Below are 17,473 nucleotides of genomic sequence, written 5' to 3'. Positions count from 1 at the left end.
CACGATCCAAACACCGCGCGGTTGATTCTCGCGAAAACATCAAGGAAAAAGCGCGACCACACACTTCAAGAAAGCTATAGACGCGCGCAAAACGGGTGCGCAGACGGCGCCCCAGGCCGCGGGACGGAGGACGACGTAGTATGCCAGGCATTCTCACCATGAACCACACCGGGTCCGACTCAGCGACGGCTTCACGAGATGCAGAAAACAGGAAGCGCAGCCACAACGGGGATCTGGCTAATGGCGGACTCAACGGCGCGCGAAGTGATACGCCGGCAGGGGGACCTGCTGTCAATGGGGGTCCTTCGCGCGAAACCAGCACCAACGGCGCATCCATGGCAGTCGCAGCAACGGCCGGTCCCACGCTCGAACAATACTCGGATTTGCCCCCGGAGATTGCTCATATCGGCCCTGAGCAGTACATGTCCCTGTCAACACTGTTGTTGCGGATATCCCAGGAATCTTACAATGAGTTGGAGGAAGTCCTGAAGAACATGGCCGCCATCCAGATAGCGCCAGTATCGAACGGCGCTCTTCCCAATGGCCTTGGCGCGGCAAATGCACAAGTGAATGCAGAGGCGAACAAGCGTAAAAAGCTGGTTGTGCTTCAATTCGCGCAGGAGCAACGGGCTAAATTCATCAAGCTGCTAGTCCTCACCGAGTGGGGAAAGAAAGCGTCCGTTGACATATCAAAACTCATTGATTTGCTGGCCCACGCGAGTACTCAGGCAGCCCATATGGATGCTGCTGACTACAAACTGGAAAAGATTAAGATTCTGTCCAACAATGCCAGAGAAAACAATCCGGACGTTGCGACCGCCCTGGAAGTGCTATCGACAGGGAAAGCGCCATGGATGCCGAGCCTGGGCTACATACCGCCTGAGCCCATCTCTGCCGAGCAGGCCCTCAAACTCCTTCGGTACATGAATACCTCTCTCTCCATACGCCTCAACGTACACGAAAGCCTCCCACAACACCTCCAAGACTGGCGTGTGCACTCTGGACGCGCAACTTTTGTTGTTGCTAATGAGCTGGAATTTGACGTCATGTCTTTTGTAGAGGATGCTTCAGAACAGTGGTTTCTCATCGATCTCCGGTTGTTGTTCACTCCTGCACCTACCATTACCGTCGGTAGCCGTTTCTTCATGCAACTCAAGCTGCAGGCCGACGTAGTTCTAAAGGAGAAGGGTCTGACCGGCCTTTTCGACTTCCTGAACAACTTCGTTCTAACGCACAAGATCTCAGTGCTTCGATCGCAGGCTGTTAATCTCGTTCGAAGCGGCTGGGCTGGATCTCTCAAGGTTGAGCCTGTGCATCGCTTGCTCGTCGTGTCTTATTGGACTGATAAGCCTGGAAAAAAGAATTGGATTGAGATTGGCGTATCGAACAACAAACCAAAGAACGGCAAGGTTTCGTGGAGAGGGCCTCCCATACCGTCGCTGACTACGCGCTGGTTCCGCCAGGGCAAAGAAGTGAAAGATGTCAAGTTCCATTTTGACTGGAAGGATCTCTCCATGGAACGCGTTATCAAGCAAGTCATCGCACGCCACACGAGTGATATCTTGCGATCCACAAAGGAGAGTTTCAAGTCTGGAGTGACGGCGAACGCACATCTTTCCGAGACCGAACCTGCAGACTCTACACTCAACGCATCGCTGGGTACGAAATATACATCAGTTACCCTATCACTAGAGTCGGTCACTGGTAACTACATCCTGCGACCAGCTAGCGCACTATCAGCGCGAGCGGAGAATGCTTTCAACCAAGGCAGAGAGCCATCACAGATTGCTCATGTAATGACGCAAGTGCTAGCCGGCACATTGCTCAGTCTGATCCAGAAGAACGCACAACAACTCGGCTGGCAATCGGTCGCAAGACAGGCTTTGAAACAGCAGGTAGTGTCGGCTGCTGTCAAATTGGATGTCATCTCTTCCACGCTATATTGCCCTCGCGGCTGGACACCAAACTGGGCATTGGCAGCGGTGATCGACTCTTCGGGCGAATCGTGGTGGATCTTTGAAATCGGATCTGGTGGAAACAGCCTCGAATACGCCGAACAGATCAAGTTGGACAGACCTGATGGAAGCTCCTTGCCCATCAACCGCAACACCTTGGCAAGTCTGGAGAGGGTCGCTGTGCAGCTTCTGTCGTTCCGCGTCACAGCTCGCCAACTAGAAAAAGAGAAGAAGAATTTCAGTTTGCAACCTGAGTTAGGGCAAGCAGGCTCATTCGTGGAAGCTGGTTGTGTTCCCCGTCGATGGGTGCTGCATGTGCAAACTCCGGACCTTCTTGTGCCCCAAGCAGACGAAGACTCCTGGCTTGAATCAGACATCAAGATTACATGTGAAAGCTTGAAAGTTGGAGGTCAGGACGTCTGGCATATGGCTGTCGGTAAAATGGTCAAATCTGTTGCTGCAGACATGCATAAGCTCATGGCAGCCTCACCACAGACCGCCTTCAAGTTCTCAGAAGATGGCAACTTCAGGATTCTTCTTGCCACGCCCTTTGGGCAAGATATCCTAGGAGAGCTGCGAGCACGACTGCGAGATGTTAACCGTCTTCGTACCTTTGCCAGTACCCTTCAGAAGCGTCAAATGCGGCTTTCGTCCTCCTCCTTACAGCGCGTACAGTTCCAGTACGGTCCATCGCCATACTCTGCAACTGTCAACTTTGGCGCTGAAAAGGAGCTTACCATCGAGCTGTCACATGACAATCCGCATCACCGGATTCTCCATCTGCTTACTGAGATCGCCAACGATCGGCTGCCTTCCTTCCCAACCACGGAGGTCAGCGATGTCGATGGCCTGGATCGCTTCTGTACAACTCTCGTCGCGACCCGGCCCCTCTTCAAGGCCCTGCGCGAAGTCGAGGAACGATCGCCAGGCAACTACAGTAACCCCGCAATTCATGTTCACTCCGTCCTCAAATACCGACTCACCTATGACAATCCGGTCTGCACTTTCGACGTGCGCCTTCAGCCCAAAGATGACCAGGTGTACTGGTTCGTCGAAGACAACTTGCGTCCGAAGGATCCTACAAATCAAGCCACAAATCTACCAACTCCCGAGCGTGCGCCTGGTCATAGGCGTCTCGACAGCCTACAGGCCAAGCTGAAGGAACTCTTCAGTGGGAAGGGTCCAGGATGGTTTGGTACCCGAACCGGCATGGTGGCGGAATTGGACGCGATCCCTGAAGCACTATTCAAGCTGGATGAGTGTGTTTTGAGTTGTAAAATGGCAGGAGGTTATGTTGCACCGCCACCACTTGAAAAGCCACCGCAACAAGCGCAGAACCAGGGATCTGGTCCAGGACAGGCGCCTGCACAGGCGAACGGAAACCAGCAGGGAAACCAGCAGCAGCAGGCTAGGATGCAACAACAGCAGCAGCAAGCGCGCCAGCAGCAGCAAAGACAGGCTCAGGCCCAGGCTGGGAAGCAGCACCCGAACATGCAGCAACATCCGAGAAGCCAACCTCCGAATGGCAGACCCACGCAACAGCAGATGCCAAACGGCCGCCAGCAACAACAGCAAGGTAGAGGCGGTCCAGGAGGTCGTCCAGGGCAGTCCAAAAACGACGTCATCACCATTGATTAGAAGACCTTGGGATGACACCAGCATACCAGCTGTAATTGCGTCCATTCCATTCACGATTTGTGTACAATGTTTTCTTTGCACGTTCTTCACGTTTTTCTAGCATTGGGTTAGCGGGACTACGGTATAATTTGCGCTTTCAACAGGTTCTGCTGTCTTGCGGTTCACGGTGGGATTTCCACCGGATTATGTATTTTATCTGACATGGACGCGAGGTCGGCTTTTTTTCGGCGGACGATTTGGGCCCGCGCTTTTCTTCTTTTGCTTCGTAGCTTGTATGATCCTTCTTTTTATACCATGGTGGGAACTTGCGACGAGGGTAGACATGAACAGTATCACGCCATGGCTAGATGTGGTGCTGGCGATCTACCGATATAGATATCAAATGCATAGATGCTATCAAAGGTGTATTATGCTCAAGCTGGAGAACTCGTGTGCACCGCAAAGGCATGACCATGACGTGCTTGTTGACCCAGTCCGCGAATTCTATATCAAGAACCTGTTGGCTCGACCGGGTACTGCTGCACAACAGCCTGACACCTCGTGAAAACCTCACCCTTCATCAAGTCTTCGCCCTGCATATTTCCATACCTCTTCAGTTCTGGGCTAACGATCAGTTTGAGTGGCCTTTCATCGGGATGTGGCGACGACAGCAGGTCACCGCTTCCTGGTGGCAGGATCATCATTACTCTGTATGGTTGCGAGCAGAGTTCCATCCATGTCTTCGCGCAGAGGCGTATAAGAGTCTCTAACGCCTCGGCGTCCTTCGGTTCGAGAACAGCTATCTTAGATAGTACCTGGTGTATTGCACTCAGAAGCGAGGTGATGGTAGCTTCATAGCTGGCTTTCAGCTTTTTCTCATCAGGTGTGGTTTCACTTGATGGGTTCATTAGATCGAGAACCGCCCTGGCCGCCTCGTAGCGACGGGCTTCAGTTGCCGCAGGTATACTAGGCCACTGTGTAACATCTAGGTTTATGCATTAGTCAAGTATCTTGATTCGGACGAACGAGGGCCTACCTTTGGTATAAATTGGTAACCATACATCATCATAACTCTTTCCTTCCAACCCCAAGATAGCGAACGGAGTACAAAACACGTGCGTGTATAGTAGAGTCCACATAGTATTCTGCAGGATAGCCTTCTTTAACACCCTTGTATTGACTTTGTGGATGCGTAACAGTTGGTCGTTGGAGAATGGCCATTCCACTTCACGGCGCATGTCCCATTCTAGATTCGTGAAGTCTTGTACCTGACTCACTACTGAAAAGAATTGAGTAGAGATGTCACGGTATCGCATCACCTTAACACTTCGAGCTTTCGTGCGCTGTGGGTAGGCCTTGTCGATGAATGCCTGCTTTAACTCCTCGTTTGCTGATCGAAGCTGCGTAATTTCGAGGGTATGTTTCTCTACTAGCTCAGCATTTTGTTTCTTGAGCAATTCTCGAAGTCGTTGTTGTTCCTCGCTGAACTGAGTGGTTCTCGCCCGTACTTCATCGCGCATGCGCAGTCTTTCTTCGTCAGCTTTGGCCTTGACATGTCTGAGATGAGAAACTTCTTGTCTCTGCTCCGCCAGGGTGGTCTGAAGCTGCAAGATGTCTTGCGTGTGCTTCTTGGTCAGTCCGGCTTCCTGTCGTTTGAGATCCTTCTCGTGTCGCTTTTGTTCTTCTCGAAGTTTCTCTTGCTGAGTTTGTAAATCTTCGCGCAACAGCCGTCCTTCTCGTTCCGCATTGAGCTTCAATCGAGCGACATTTGACTCATACTCATTCACTGTCATTTGATGGCTCCCCATCTCTTCCCGCGTTTGTTCGCAATGTTTCTCGTATTCGTTCTTCATCCGCTCGGCAAAGCTGACCTCTAGATCTTTTATGCGAGTTTCGTAGGTGTCTTTCACTTCTCGCAAGTGCGCATCCCACTTCCAGTGTTCTTCGAGCATCTGCTCTTTAAGACTGCTAATCTTTTGCTCATACCGCTTTTGCTCATCCTCCTGACGAGCCGCACCTAATTGTCCTTCGGAAGATGCCTTGGTTGACTTGTTCTCTTTGTCCTGTTGCTGTGAACCATCGTGTATTCGGGCCTCGAGATAGCGCTTTTCTTGTTCGTGGGTTACAAGTTGCTCGCCCAGCATGTCTTGAGCTTTCAGCATCTGTTGGTGCTTGCTATTGACCTCCGTTCTCAGGCTCTCCACCTCGGTCCGACTAGCTCGCAGTGTACTTTTCAACGTATGAACCTCAATCTTCAAACTATCTAAGAGCCCCGCGTCTGCTCGATAATTATCCAATGACCGGTGAGCTGCATCAAGTGAATGACAAAGCTCACGATATCGATGCAAAACCTTGGCAGCCTCTTCTTCTGTTGGTCCATCCATCAGTGATTGTAGCATTGGGAATTCCTCTCCAGCTCTAAGTAAGAGTTCCTCAACTCGAGGTGCACCCTGCGGGTTGGACGAGAACTGTCAGTACTTTGTCAGTCTAAGTTCTCATGGTTTACCATTAGGTGAACTCACGACCTCATCGTGCGGCTCCAACGGACCTTTGTCGCGCTGCAAGGCTGCTTTTGTTGGTCTTTTGGGATCAACTTCCTTGGATGTTCCGCCGGATGATACGCGATTCTTTCGTGAAGTAGCAACTGTTTCGACTTTGGCCGAGGCAGGGGTGGCAAGGCTAATGCTACGGCCCAGCTGTCTGGGCTCACCCGTCTGATGTGTAGGTGACGCTCGTACTTCGTCTCTGTCTTTCAATCGAGACTGCCGACCTGCATTCATGACTGCTTGCTTGGCTGGTGATACACCTGTCGTCGTGCCAGGTAAAGTGCGTCGGTAAAGCCTCCTTTACTTTAAGCTTGGCCAGTAAAAGCTCCTTTCTGCGCAAGTGCTTGATGTTTACTCTGCTTAGCTTGATAGTTCGCTTCTTGGAGCCTGTCGTACGCCTCCAGGATCGTTTGTACCCTGGTCACGTATACCGTTTGAGCAGATATGCAAACGTCTGCAACGAATTCTGATTTATTGGAGGCGAGACTTCACAAGACTGAGTGCGATACAGTGGGTCTGCGGAGTAACAAAATATGCCTAGGTAAGCTGGAGCCTTGTGCGTCACGTAGTCTGATGGTGGCTTACCGCACTACTAATTCAGCCTACCCCACGCGAGCCTTCGCAATCGGTATGTCTCCTATATTCGCAACGTCTTGATAGCTTTCCGGAAGCCCCGCTGCCTGGTGCGAGTGGCGACTTCGCACCTTAATGCCTCGTAAACGCGTTCCCTACTTAGACACTTATCCATGGATGTAAGCTCTCATAACATTGTAATCCTAGAATGAAGCAGATCTCGGAAAGGCTCGCCACACAAATTGGGAGCATCGTCGCCGTTGGCTCCTGACCTCCCGACATTCTCAAAGCCTTACTCTTGGACAAAAGAAGGCATGACTTGTCGTGGTCACATCTGATTGGTCGACCACCATGTGCTGGCCTGCGAGTAAGCCTTGGAGGACGCCTCCGCCCTTCCGGTGGTGCGGAAAGCGGCCCTGGAACACACCTTCCATGCACTAGGGGCCAGGAAACGCCAAAGCTCGACTTATAGAAAACACCCTGCAAAATACGGTAAACAGTGCATACTTGCGCCTGATAGGCGCATTTTGTATTGGTATAACTTTCAACTGGTCTTACAAAGCGCAGGCAAGCATAACTCAGAAACCGCCAGTCTAGATGCAACAATGTAGAATGGCAAGGTGACATATAGTATAGGTCTAAGGGGTCGTGACGAACTTCAAATAACAGCACCGATATCGTACGCATCAACCTTCTTGTCATCCATGAAGAACATTTACTGTCCCCAAGGACTGCGACGCCGTTGGGGCAGTCTGTTCTGTTTCAGACCGACTGAAGTTTGCTTCATCAGCCTGCGGAGGTAGTCTACCACCTTTGCGCGTGTGCACCTTCCGATATATAAGATAACCGAGAGCCACTGCTACAATAGCAGCCGCCACACAAACGCCCGCTATGCCACCGGTCGAGAGCCTACGAGTGCCAGAAGAGTCGCCGCTGTTGTCATCTGTAGGTACGGCAGTACTTGAGGGCTCGCCAGTCAAACTTGGTGTCTCGGAAGATGCAGGCGATGTTGGAGGAGCGCTTTGCGTCGAAGCAATGGAGGCTGCTGTTACTGATGTTGACTGCAAGCCATATGTACTCGAAGTCCAGCGCGATCCCTCGGAGTTCTCCGTTGATAATATAGGCCGCTGGGTCTTGTTTTCGATGCTGATGTATACGCCGGACGGGGTGAACATGTTGCTTATTCTAAGGCTGCCGTCTTCTTGTGAATCCAGCCGCCAAAATTGCCCAGTTGTTTCTTGAGTTGCGAAAAATTGTAGGTCGATGATCTGATAATTGGTGACGCCTAGCGCGAAATCGTCCCCCTTCCCCACTGTATGCAGCCAATAGTATCCTTGAGAGTTGGTCTTTGTCGCAAACCACTGCTGACTGTCATGCCCGGTGACAGGCTCCAATATCACCGAAGCATTCTCCGGGGTAGAAGCAAGTGCACTAGACCAGCCGAGCGACTCAGTCTGCAGTATGAACGTAGTAGACACATCGATGTCAACCATGGTGGCAACCTTGGAAGGCTTAGTGTCGAGAGGGACAGTTTCAATCGTGGTAGATAGAAGGCTACGCATCAATATATATGAAGAGCAAAACCCGAGGTTGTTTTCTGATAATCCCATTAGAGCTGCGGCCGGTTCTTTTTTAGCGCCGACGCATGGTGTGCATCGGGAAGCATTTGGGAGCCGCCACAATATTGCCTTGTTGCCTATTTTGACTCAGCCTCGTCCGCAGCATGCTGCGGTCTCTTTCTCGCTTCCGGTTACCGGTACAGGGTACCATTGTATGCCGCTATCATATAGTGGATAATACTTGGCTGATCTTCCGTTGCGATACGTCAGGCTGTGGGTACCTAGGTAGCTGAAGAACAAAGCGCAAAACAGTCACATGAATTCATTCAATCAGCATGATCATGATATATCATGCACTCAGTTATGGATAGACTACCGCGCCACGCGATAGTTTGTGGTGCTTCCACCAAATAGAAGCCTCCAAAGAGCCGCCGATTAGCTCCAAGACCAACTTCAGCGTAGCAACATAACGTACGGGCTGTTGCTGCCATTCTTCAACAGTGAACCCGACTTTATCATAGCGGATGTCCAACACACATGCGATGTCCAAATCTGAGAAGAAGTTAGTGGCCAATGACATGGAGGTCTAAGCGGATCGACCGACCTTCCTTAGCATTCTGATAACGTCGAGGCCGCTGATCTTCATCATCGGAGTTTCTGAAGATCTCCAATTGCGTCTTGCCGGCACTAAGATCTCTTAGTGTAAGCTGAAATGACACCTCCTCTTTACGCGGCTGATCCGACAGGACTAGGTCACCCTTATTGAGTAGCCATGTAAGTTGAGATTGCGCGTACGTGGCTCCATGGATCTGGGCCATATCCTTTTCTACGTGGAACGTATTTGAGTAGAGTTGGTCGAAGCAAACCGCGTAGTTGTGTCGGCAAACATCGGTCCTTCTCAAATTCGGTATCGCATCTTTCTCGATACCACATACCACTGCTCCTCGAACCACTGCTGTCCAGGACTCCTTCGGCTGTCGGTAGCTCATCTGCATCTCTTCCTCGGTGATCGTCTCCTTGAGGCGATGTTTTAGGTACTCAGACGCCCCAAAACCACCCACAAGAAACAAGTGCTACACGAAGAGTCAGTATTGAGGATCAGTCACTGGTGGATCGCTAGGCAGATACCTTTGGACGACTGCCTCTTTCTTCGATGCGATCAACATGTTCCCAGATAAGCTCAACTATCTCTTTGATGCAGGAGTCGAAAAAGCCTCGCATTGTCGATCTACAAATCATAATAAGCAGTGATGACATCAAGAAGCACTGAACATACTGTGGAATGGTAATTAGGCCCTTGTTTACTTTACCAAAGATGTCAAGGTTCTCCAACTCCCCTCGTAGACTGAATCGAACATCAGGTGTTGAGAATGCAAACTGCTTCTTGACATCGTCGAACGCTTGCATGAGTTCTCTCATGGCGGGAGTTTCGGAGGCGTGATTCGCATTTTTGTCGATGTCCAGATTTGGGTCGAGCTTTAGATATTCCTCCTCTCCAAGCAGCATTCTCAGCCACTTTTTGAACTCATGGTTGATGAAAATGGATCCACAGCGACTGCCTGGTATAGTAATTAGACTCCGCATGGTCTCAGACTCAGTCTTACAAACCTGTGGGCTTGCCAATCTGCTCCAATTCGAGAGTTGGCGATCGTTGCGTAACTCGATATGAAACAACATCCTACATCCGAGATTAACCGACCGTTGAAACAGCGTCAGGTGCAAAAGTGTCATAGAAGGCTTACAACAGTACCGCCACCTGCGTCGCAGAGAATGAAGTAGTCCTTAGACTTTTGACGCCGTTAGTTGCGGATACCTCCAATCGTAATTGACGCTTACTTGAAGGAATTCCTCTTCTTTTTCGTCACGATACCACCGCGCAGTGTAAAGCGCAGCTGCCTCGGGCTCTGTCACGAACATGATTGGCCTCAGCTTTGGAAAGTTGTCCTTATTAAACCCAGCTTTTGTGAGAGCTCTGTACGTAGAGTTCATAGCCATATAAGACCACTTCTAAAGCTTTGTCAATAGATTATCACGCCGAGAGATCTGTGGACATACTGTGGGTATTGTCACAACAATATCCGTCGTTGTGTGTTTGGCGAACACGTTATTCTCATCTACTCGCACTTCCATTTGCACGTAAGCAAACAATTTCTCGAGGTAGTCCGTCACAATCTCCTCTGGGCTCTTGTGAGAATACGGCGGTAGGTCGTTCTGGCCTTTGCTCAACATCATCTCGTCAAAGTTCAGATTCTTCATGCCGTCCAGAACCTGTAAAGTCATGTCAAGTTCGCCTAATAGATCTTCCACGCCAAGCTCCAACTTAGTGTGAATCATTGTCACTGCATCTGCGCTCAGACTCTTACCCCATTGCTGCTCCCCGGCCTGACTTGAACGCGAGTAAGAGATAACGCTTGGAACCTTCTCCTCGTTGTCCATCTGCGGACCCCATTGCTCAATTACATCGATTTCCTCGAGAGAGCATTCTGCACCTGAAGGTGTAGCCCACGCAATGCCTATATGCATCCCTTATTTTAGGACTAGCACGTCGTACGAGACGAAACAATGTTCACTCACCACTGAATGTCGTGCCATAGTCTATTCCCAAAACCAGTCGTAGTTCCTGAGGTTCCTGTAAAATCTTCTCCTCTCCCAATGGCACAGTGGCTTCAATCGGCCCATGACCTTTCCCAGACCCTGTACTGGTGGGTGCTTCGAGTTCTGCCTCCTCGGTCTGCTCCAGTGCAGACACATTCTCGAAGTGGTAAATTTTGTTCATTGGGAAAGGTTATGCGATGGTATTCTCAGGCGGTTGTGGCTTCGTTGAGATTTCGAAGATCTGGATCTGATCCTCGATTTCCCATTGGATAGCGGTTCCTATCTTGGACGGTGAAGTAAAACTCTGGACATACTAGAGCGTAGAGTGAACGGTATGGCGAAGACGACTTCAGCCGGAAGCACGCATCATGACTGGGTAGTCAACGGTTGGTACGTCGGTCAGATTTTGCCACACCCATAGCAAGCAGCCGTGTGCTTGTGGTGTGACAGCAATTTCACGTATGCGCCGGATTTGGAAGTAATTGACGAGCGAGCTGAAGAGGTCTCGTGTTCGTATGCATGAAGCTCATAAGCGAGGCAAAGCGTGGGACCAACAGCTTCGCACGCTTACCGCCACCTCACTGCGCCTGCGAGAATCGAGCGCGGCTTTGGACTCAGACTAGGGTCTGATCTTCCGAGATTGGTTGGGGGCTGGTCTGTTAGATGCGGTATGACAAAACGCCTTCTTAGGCAGAAGCGAGATGCGTGGCATTAGGAGTCTCTATAGGCATGCGCAGAATGCGAATGACGGCTGAGCCACCTTTTCCCACACTTGATGCGGGGGTCGCGACGTCTCAACCCGAGGGTCAACAACTCTGCTCATAATTACTTGCAAATCACATGTACCGGTGATACCAACCATTACTAGTGAGCGCTAGCTTTCGAAACCTTCAACATCTGCGAGTTCATCACGGATTGTATGCATGGGTCGTCAGGTTGATTTCGACGAATTAGTTACACCTCGGCATCGTACCGGACTCAGAAGAAGCTGATACGTTCTTGAGATGGGTAAGCACTGAGACAATTAGTTGAAAATGACAAAAGAGTAATTTGAATACTATGTAGTTGTCCCACGAGCTCATGAAGAAGTGTCGGTCATGTCCTCGACCAAAAGCGGCAAGACGTTAGTACTTCGGAGGAAACCCTTGCAAAAGTCTAAGAACGTCCAAATGTCGCCAAAATCTGTTCTCAGCAACCTTGCATCCGTCAATGAGCCGATACGGCGTGGATCGATCAGCTCTAATCTGGAAAAGTCTAACGGTGGAAAGCGCGAAGCTATCAAGGCATCATTCAAAGAGAGTCAAATTTACAAACTCAAAACTAAGATGACCTCCGGAAGGAAGGCAAAGACTGAGAAAATCGGGTCTCTAGAAAAGCAAAATGAGAGCATCGAACTGGAGACTGCTCGTGACACTCCAAGTACGCCGCTGCCGGAGTCTTCATTAGCGGAGGCGTTACCCACTAGCAATAGCAATGAACCCACTGCTGACTTGGAAGCTCCCGAGCCAAGTACCACTGCTTCACCAGAACATGTTTCCGATACCTCGTCCGAAGTGTCGGTCACCTCGCTCGTTGCCGATCTCGATCAGGCAACGAGGTTTTTGGATGATGAGGGCGATAGCCAGGACACGAATCTTGCCATTACCTCACACGACCCACCCCTGCTGATACATGGTCAGCCTGTCGAGCCGATGACAAACCCTACATTCAGCATTTTCGACACATCAGAGCAGTTGCATCAAATCAGAGCGTTGATCTTGAAGCAGGCATACGACTTCCTTACAGAAATGCCTGCTGATACGACCACCATGGACTATGTGGACCAGATACTCCAGGAGTATCGCGTATTGCTGCAGAGGTACAGTTCGAACTCGGAAAATCTACAGCAAGCGACAGATCAACTGAAAGTGTACCACGATATCGAAAAGAAACTCAGGGATACACAGATGGAGTTGAGAGAGACAAAAGGAAGACTACAAGATGCGGAAAAGCAAAAAGGTAGATATGACAGAGAGTCTACTCAGCAGAAGGGACGATCAGCACAACTGGAAAGACAGTTGAAGACGCAGCTGTCTAAAGACAAAGCACAGTGGCTATCTGAACGTAAAACCCTCTTGGAGGAAAATGAGACGCTAATGATGTCGTATGGTCAACAGATACAGAGCCTGAATAGTAGCCATTCTGTTGAGATCGGGCGACTGCAAAAAGAGAAACAAGATCTCTATCAACATACAACACTAACGGAGCGAGAACACGACCAACGCTATATCCGTTTACGAAACGAGAAGAATGCCATGATCACGGAATTGAAACAACAGATCGATTTTCTGACAGACGAGATTACACGCGCTAAGAGATCTGCGGAAGAGCAACTGCGCGTGCAGAGGGTCACGCTCAAAGCAGAACATGAGCATGATCTACTCATGCATGACAAGGATGTTAAAAAACTCCGGAAGGAATTGCAGATACAAAAGACCAGTCTCACCGAGGCGCATACGCAAGAATTACAGCAACTGCAAGAAAGATCTCAGAGTGAGAAGGTTGAGCTTGATAAGAAGCACGACGAGGAAATGGCACGATTGCGATCTCAGCGCGAAGAGCTGAAAGTGGCGCTTGTTGTGAGAGACCATTTCAAGGGCTTGAAAGATCGTGAGCTTACTGCGCGATACAAACGAATCTCCACTGAGATCGAAAACTTCGCAAGCATGGAGTGGAACACTCGATGTGAAGCCAACTGGCCCCTCTCAGAGGCACAGCTTATGCGGCTTCATCCGAAAAATACAAGAAGACTGAAGCAGCAGATAGTTCAGCACTCCATGTGGGTACTTCTGTATGAGAATATTTTCAGTCTACCATTCAAGGTATTTGGGAAAGAAGGCGTGAGGATGAACGATGACTGGACCAGTATCTACGATTTAGGTAAGTCTGGTATAGTCGCTCAGATGATGTGACACTAATAGTCGCAGGTGTGTCCTCACTAGAGTGGCCCACGGTACCCTCAGAGATTGAAAAACAGCGGTACGAGACTGCTCGTTCACTTCTTACGGCCATTGAAGCACCTGGTCGAGGATCGACGGAACACCAAGAGCTACGTACTGCATACAGCGAAACGATCTCAGCATTGGTGACGATTATCTCACAGGCTATCGAAAGGGTTGCATCACTGAACGAGAGAGACTTGAAGTTACTTGATGCTCTCGTGAACCTCAGTGGGAGGACTTGGCTGGAATGTTGTTCTCAGCGATACAGACTCATCATGCAGTTGCCTATAGCTGAGGGCAATATTCTCAATCTGCCCCGCAAAGAAGCCCAGGCACTGACGCTTGTTGTCAGTCCGGAACTGAAGCGGTACGGCAGCTCTCAAGGCGAGCAGCTTCACGGCGGCGAGCCGATCACCGGTTGGAAAGGACTTGCCGTATCGTATCCAGCATGATAACAGGTGCGTTGGCAGAAGCCACAAAGCGGGGTCGATAGGACGAGAATGTTGATACCCAGCCTTGCATATGCGCTAGTGTATACGTTGCTTCTCCGGTGAACGCAGGCATCAACCAGTGCATGTAAGCCTACATGCAGGCTGCTACCTAGTCAAAGGCCCAGATGGCCCTCATGAGATCTTGCACATGCGATTCCAAATGAGTGGTGGCTAATTCTGGTGAACAAGGCTGAGATCTTGAGCATGATGCGGGGCTGCTGTGGGCACTCTCACCCTTTACCCTTTACCCTTTACTGGTCTTCGTCACTTCACACGGTAGCTTTTCAAGCTTGAAGCATTGATTGTGACTAGAGCCACTTGTTGGACGTGATCAGGTCAGAGATCAGGAAGGCGCTTGGGCTGTTTCAACGGAAGTGGTACGTACTGGCTAGGCCTCTTGATAAGCCGAAAGATTGTTTGACAAGTACAGCAAAGGCTTCGGAGATGGGGTTACGAGATAGCTTCAGGGCCGTCGTGAAACCGAAACGGGAGGCAGTCAATGCACCCAGACCACGAGTCAACGTACCAGCACCCCCGACCATTGAAAAGGGTGCATCTTCCCCGTTGCCACTAGCAAAACCCGCGTTACAGCGTCCGACCACAATTAGGCCCTCGAAACCCGCACCGCCAAAGCCACGCGTCACTCCTGAACAAATCCGAGCCCTTAGAGACTTTATCAGGCAACGATATGCGCTTGACATTCAGATATGGGAAAAGAGAAACAACACAGTTTTTCAACGGAGGCTATTGAACGAGAAGATGAAAAAGGCTGATGCAGCTCTGATAGACATCAATAGGTGCCTAGTGGATTGGAATTACCCGGAACGCTTCGAGAGTCGCGAGCAGTACGAGAAATTTCAAGAAATCAAGCACCGGATAGAGACAGGATACAAGAGGAAATGGCAAGACGAACCTCCGTGGGTGCATATGGACACTGGAGGGGATCCAAGCCTGGGGCCCTTTGAGACTGATAGTCGATCGTTGTCTTCAAGACCGCGATGATGGTGAAAGGAAATGGCAACGTAGGCCGGAAATGATTATAATGATAGTGTTGGTACGACTTGACTTGAAGCGCACAAGGTGCGACTTACCAAAAGAGCACCTTATTTCATCTGCAGTTCAGATACATGAAACCTGCGCCGCAGAGCGAAGTAGCTCCAAGTACCCCACCACTGACTGGATGTGCCCAATACACTCCGCCAGGTGCCGTACAGGACACAGTCACATATGCAAAGGGCGAAGTCCGCAGCTTCACCCGGCACATTTTCCAGCTCACATCAGCATGTGATTGTACTGGTATTGCCTACCCAGATTCGCAGGTTGTGTCTACCTCGAGAGGAGTACAGTCGGATTGTTTGTGCTCCAATGCCACAGGTCAACTCAACCGCACCTACGCCGCAGGTACGCCGAAAAGCCTAATCGGATGCATCGTATATTGAGAACACCGAGGGTCGACTGGTACACATGCATAACTCTGTTCCGAAGAGACAAGTCGAAGGGCCTCCATCATTTCAACACAGTGCCCCCGGATATTGAGGCGACAGAGAACGTGGCCATGCGCATTCTTGTCCGATTCATCTTCTTTCGCAGAGTGTTTTAATAGCAGCTATCGGTGCGACTCCAGTCCGAAGGGCGTCTCTGTTCGTCATTGCTCGTGCAAAGCGCGTCGCGGCCCGGGGGTGTTACACGGGTTGGGGATGATTCGACGGTTCGGCGCGGCGTGTCTTGCGGATAGAGCGTAGCGATCGTATGGATGGTGTATAGAATAAGTTATATCCCTAAAGCACTGCAGGCAGTGTATATGGCCCGAACTTGCTGGCTGACGGTATGTGAGCAAGTCTGCATGCCCAGGTGCTCATTGCGCTCCGCCGGCTGCGAGACTGTGTCTGTGCGCTGGCAACGTCATTCTTTTTCTAATCACGTTTGGACAAGCTCTTGGCTTCCCACCTTGCATTACAACATCTGTGTCTTCGAAACTTTGCTCCTCGTAAATGTCCATCAGAGTTTCATTCGATTGATTTTGTAGCAAGGCGCATGTCACATCCACATCGAGCCTGAGAGGCATGCAACGCAAATCGAATATGTACCCATGGATGCCTTGAACAAGCCCAGTGTCTTGCCTCGCCGACAGGTGCTGTGTTCTCCTCATAAGTCATACATCGCCTTGAAAATAAGAGTTCGTGTTCATTAAGAAGCTATCCTGTTCAATCGCCTACTGTTCACCGCTGTGTGAAGAGCATTGGCCACGATCCAACAAATGGTAGCCTTCACTCTCGATAGTGGAAAGAGGAAGGTATACAAGAACGGTCGTAACATATGTATTATCGTACAGTTGGTAGCTCGTTCTTTTCAATGCCGTTCTTGGGTGTTCATAAGAGTGTCACTGCCAAATGCTCACACGCGCCTATCCGACTTTGCAAGACTACCCAGGTGTTTGCACGGTCGCTTCCATCAAGAACGAAATCGCGCGCTAGTGCGAAGGCACGACTTCTCACAATGAACACATATCTGTCAACATCGCATGTTCTTACCGCTATCGAGTGTACATCCGTTCGTCAGCATCATCAACATCGTTAATTAGTACGCCTTCATCGACGCACGTGGCCAATATACTTCCAGAACTAGCACCCAAAAGAAGCTGTCCATACGGCTACGATGGCTCGTAATAGCACACCTTCGATCAAACTTGTCCTCAAAGGCCTGTTCAGCAAAAGCAAAGACACGAATTCTCCACCGCGTTCAGGTGAGCAAGCCCTCCGGATCAAATACTTGTGTTACGAACACGATCGATAGATCCTTGAGAGGAGTCCCTAAACCGAGTGCGCGCTCTATCTAGAAGCCGCGTATACCTAAGCTTCGAATTAATGGTCTGCTTAGTGAAGGTTGCTGACTCCCGTTGATAAGATGCAGGCAACTCTACCAATACTGGCCCTACTAGCGATGCCAGGGGCACGTTCGCTCACCCTGCAACCACGCAACCATCAAGCCTTTCGCAGCCAGTTCAGCCTGACACAAGTTCCGCGCAGAGTACCTCTTCTTCTCTCATGCTGACACCGGGTTCTCAGCTTGGTCCCAGCGCAGTCATGCCGTTGTACGAGCAGATCAAAGAACGTGGCCACTACCTCTGGGGCGATGCTTATTACTCTGTTCTTACAA

General features: G+C 50.3%; 4 protein-coding genes across 4 annotated transcripts; 2 read left to right on the top strand and 2 right to left on the bottom strand.

Moving 5' to 3' along the window:
* Positions 1–140: 140 nt before the first annotated feature.
* Positions 141–3,593, top strand: J4E79_003271 (uncharacterized protein; the record flags this gene model as incomplete). The annotated part of the gene is made up of 1 exon (XM_049352166.1): positions 141–3,593. The coding sequence occupies one exon, from the start codon at positions 141–143 to the stop codon at positions 3,591–3,593; it is 3,453 nt and encodes a 1,150-aa protein (XP_049213637.1).
* Positions 3,594–4,081: 488 nt separating this feature from the next.
* Positions 4,082–5,716, bottom strand: J4E79_003270 (uncharacterized protein; the record flags this gene model as incomplete). Its single annotated transcript, XM_049352165.1, has 2 exons — positions 4,082–4,546; positions 4,754–5,716. 2 exons carry the CDS (start codon positions 5,714–5,716, stop codon positions 4,082–4,084), a joined length of 1,428 nt encoding a protein of 475 aa, XP_049213636.1.
* A 3,097-nt stretch (positions 5,717–8,813) lies between these two features.
* J4E79_003269 (uncharacterized protein) lies at positions 8,814–11,026 on the bottom strand (the record flags this gene model as incomplete). Its single annotated transcript, XM_049352164.1, has 8 exons — positions 8,814–9,323; positions 9,379–9,478; positions 9,527–9,809; positions 9,859–9,928; positions 9,993–10,037; positions 10,087–10,257; positions 10,306–10,739; positions 10,825–11,026. The coding sequence occupies 8 exons, from the start codon at positions 11,024–11,026 to the stop codon at positions 8,814–8,816; spliced, it is 1,815 nt and encodes a 604-aa protein (XP_049213635.1).
* Positions 11,027–12,014: 988 nt separating this feature from the next.
* On the top strand, positions 12,015–14,278 carry J4E79_003268 (uncharacterized protein; the record flags this gene model as incomplete). Its single annotated transcript, XM_049352163.1, has 2 exons — positions 12,015–13,764; positions 13,812–14,278. The coding sequence occupies 2 exons, from the start codon at positions 12,015–12,017 to the stop codon at positions 14,276–14,278; spliced, it is 2,217 nt and encodes a 738-aa protein (XP_049213634.1).
* Positions 14,279–17,473: the final 3,195 nt, after the last annotated feature.

This window comes from Alternaria viburni (assembly GCF_023758015.1).
Source record: "Alternaria viburni strain BMP 2772 chromosome Unknown scaffold_5, whole genome shotgun sequence".
NCBI classification, from domain to species: domain Eukaryota; kingdom Fungi; phylum Ascomycota; class Dothideomycetes; order Pleosporales; family Pleosporaceae; genus Alternaria; species Alternaria viburni.
Note: the sequence above shows the minus strand (reverse complement) of the source record. Positions and strands in the feature narration are given on the sequence as shown.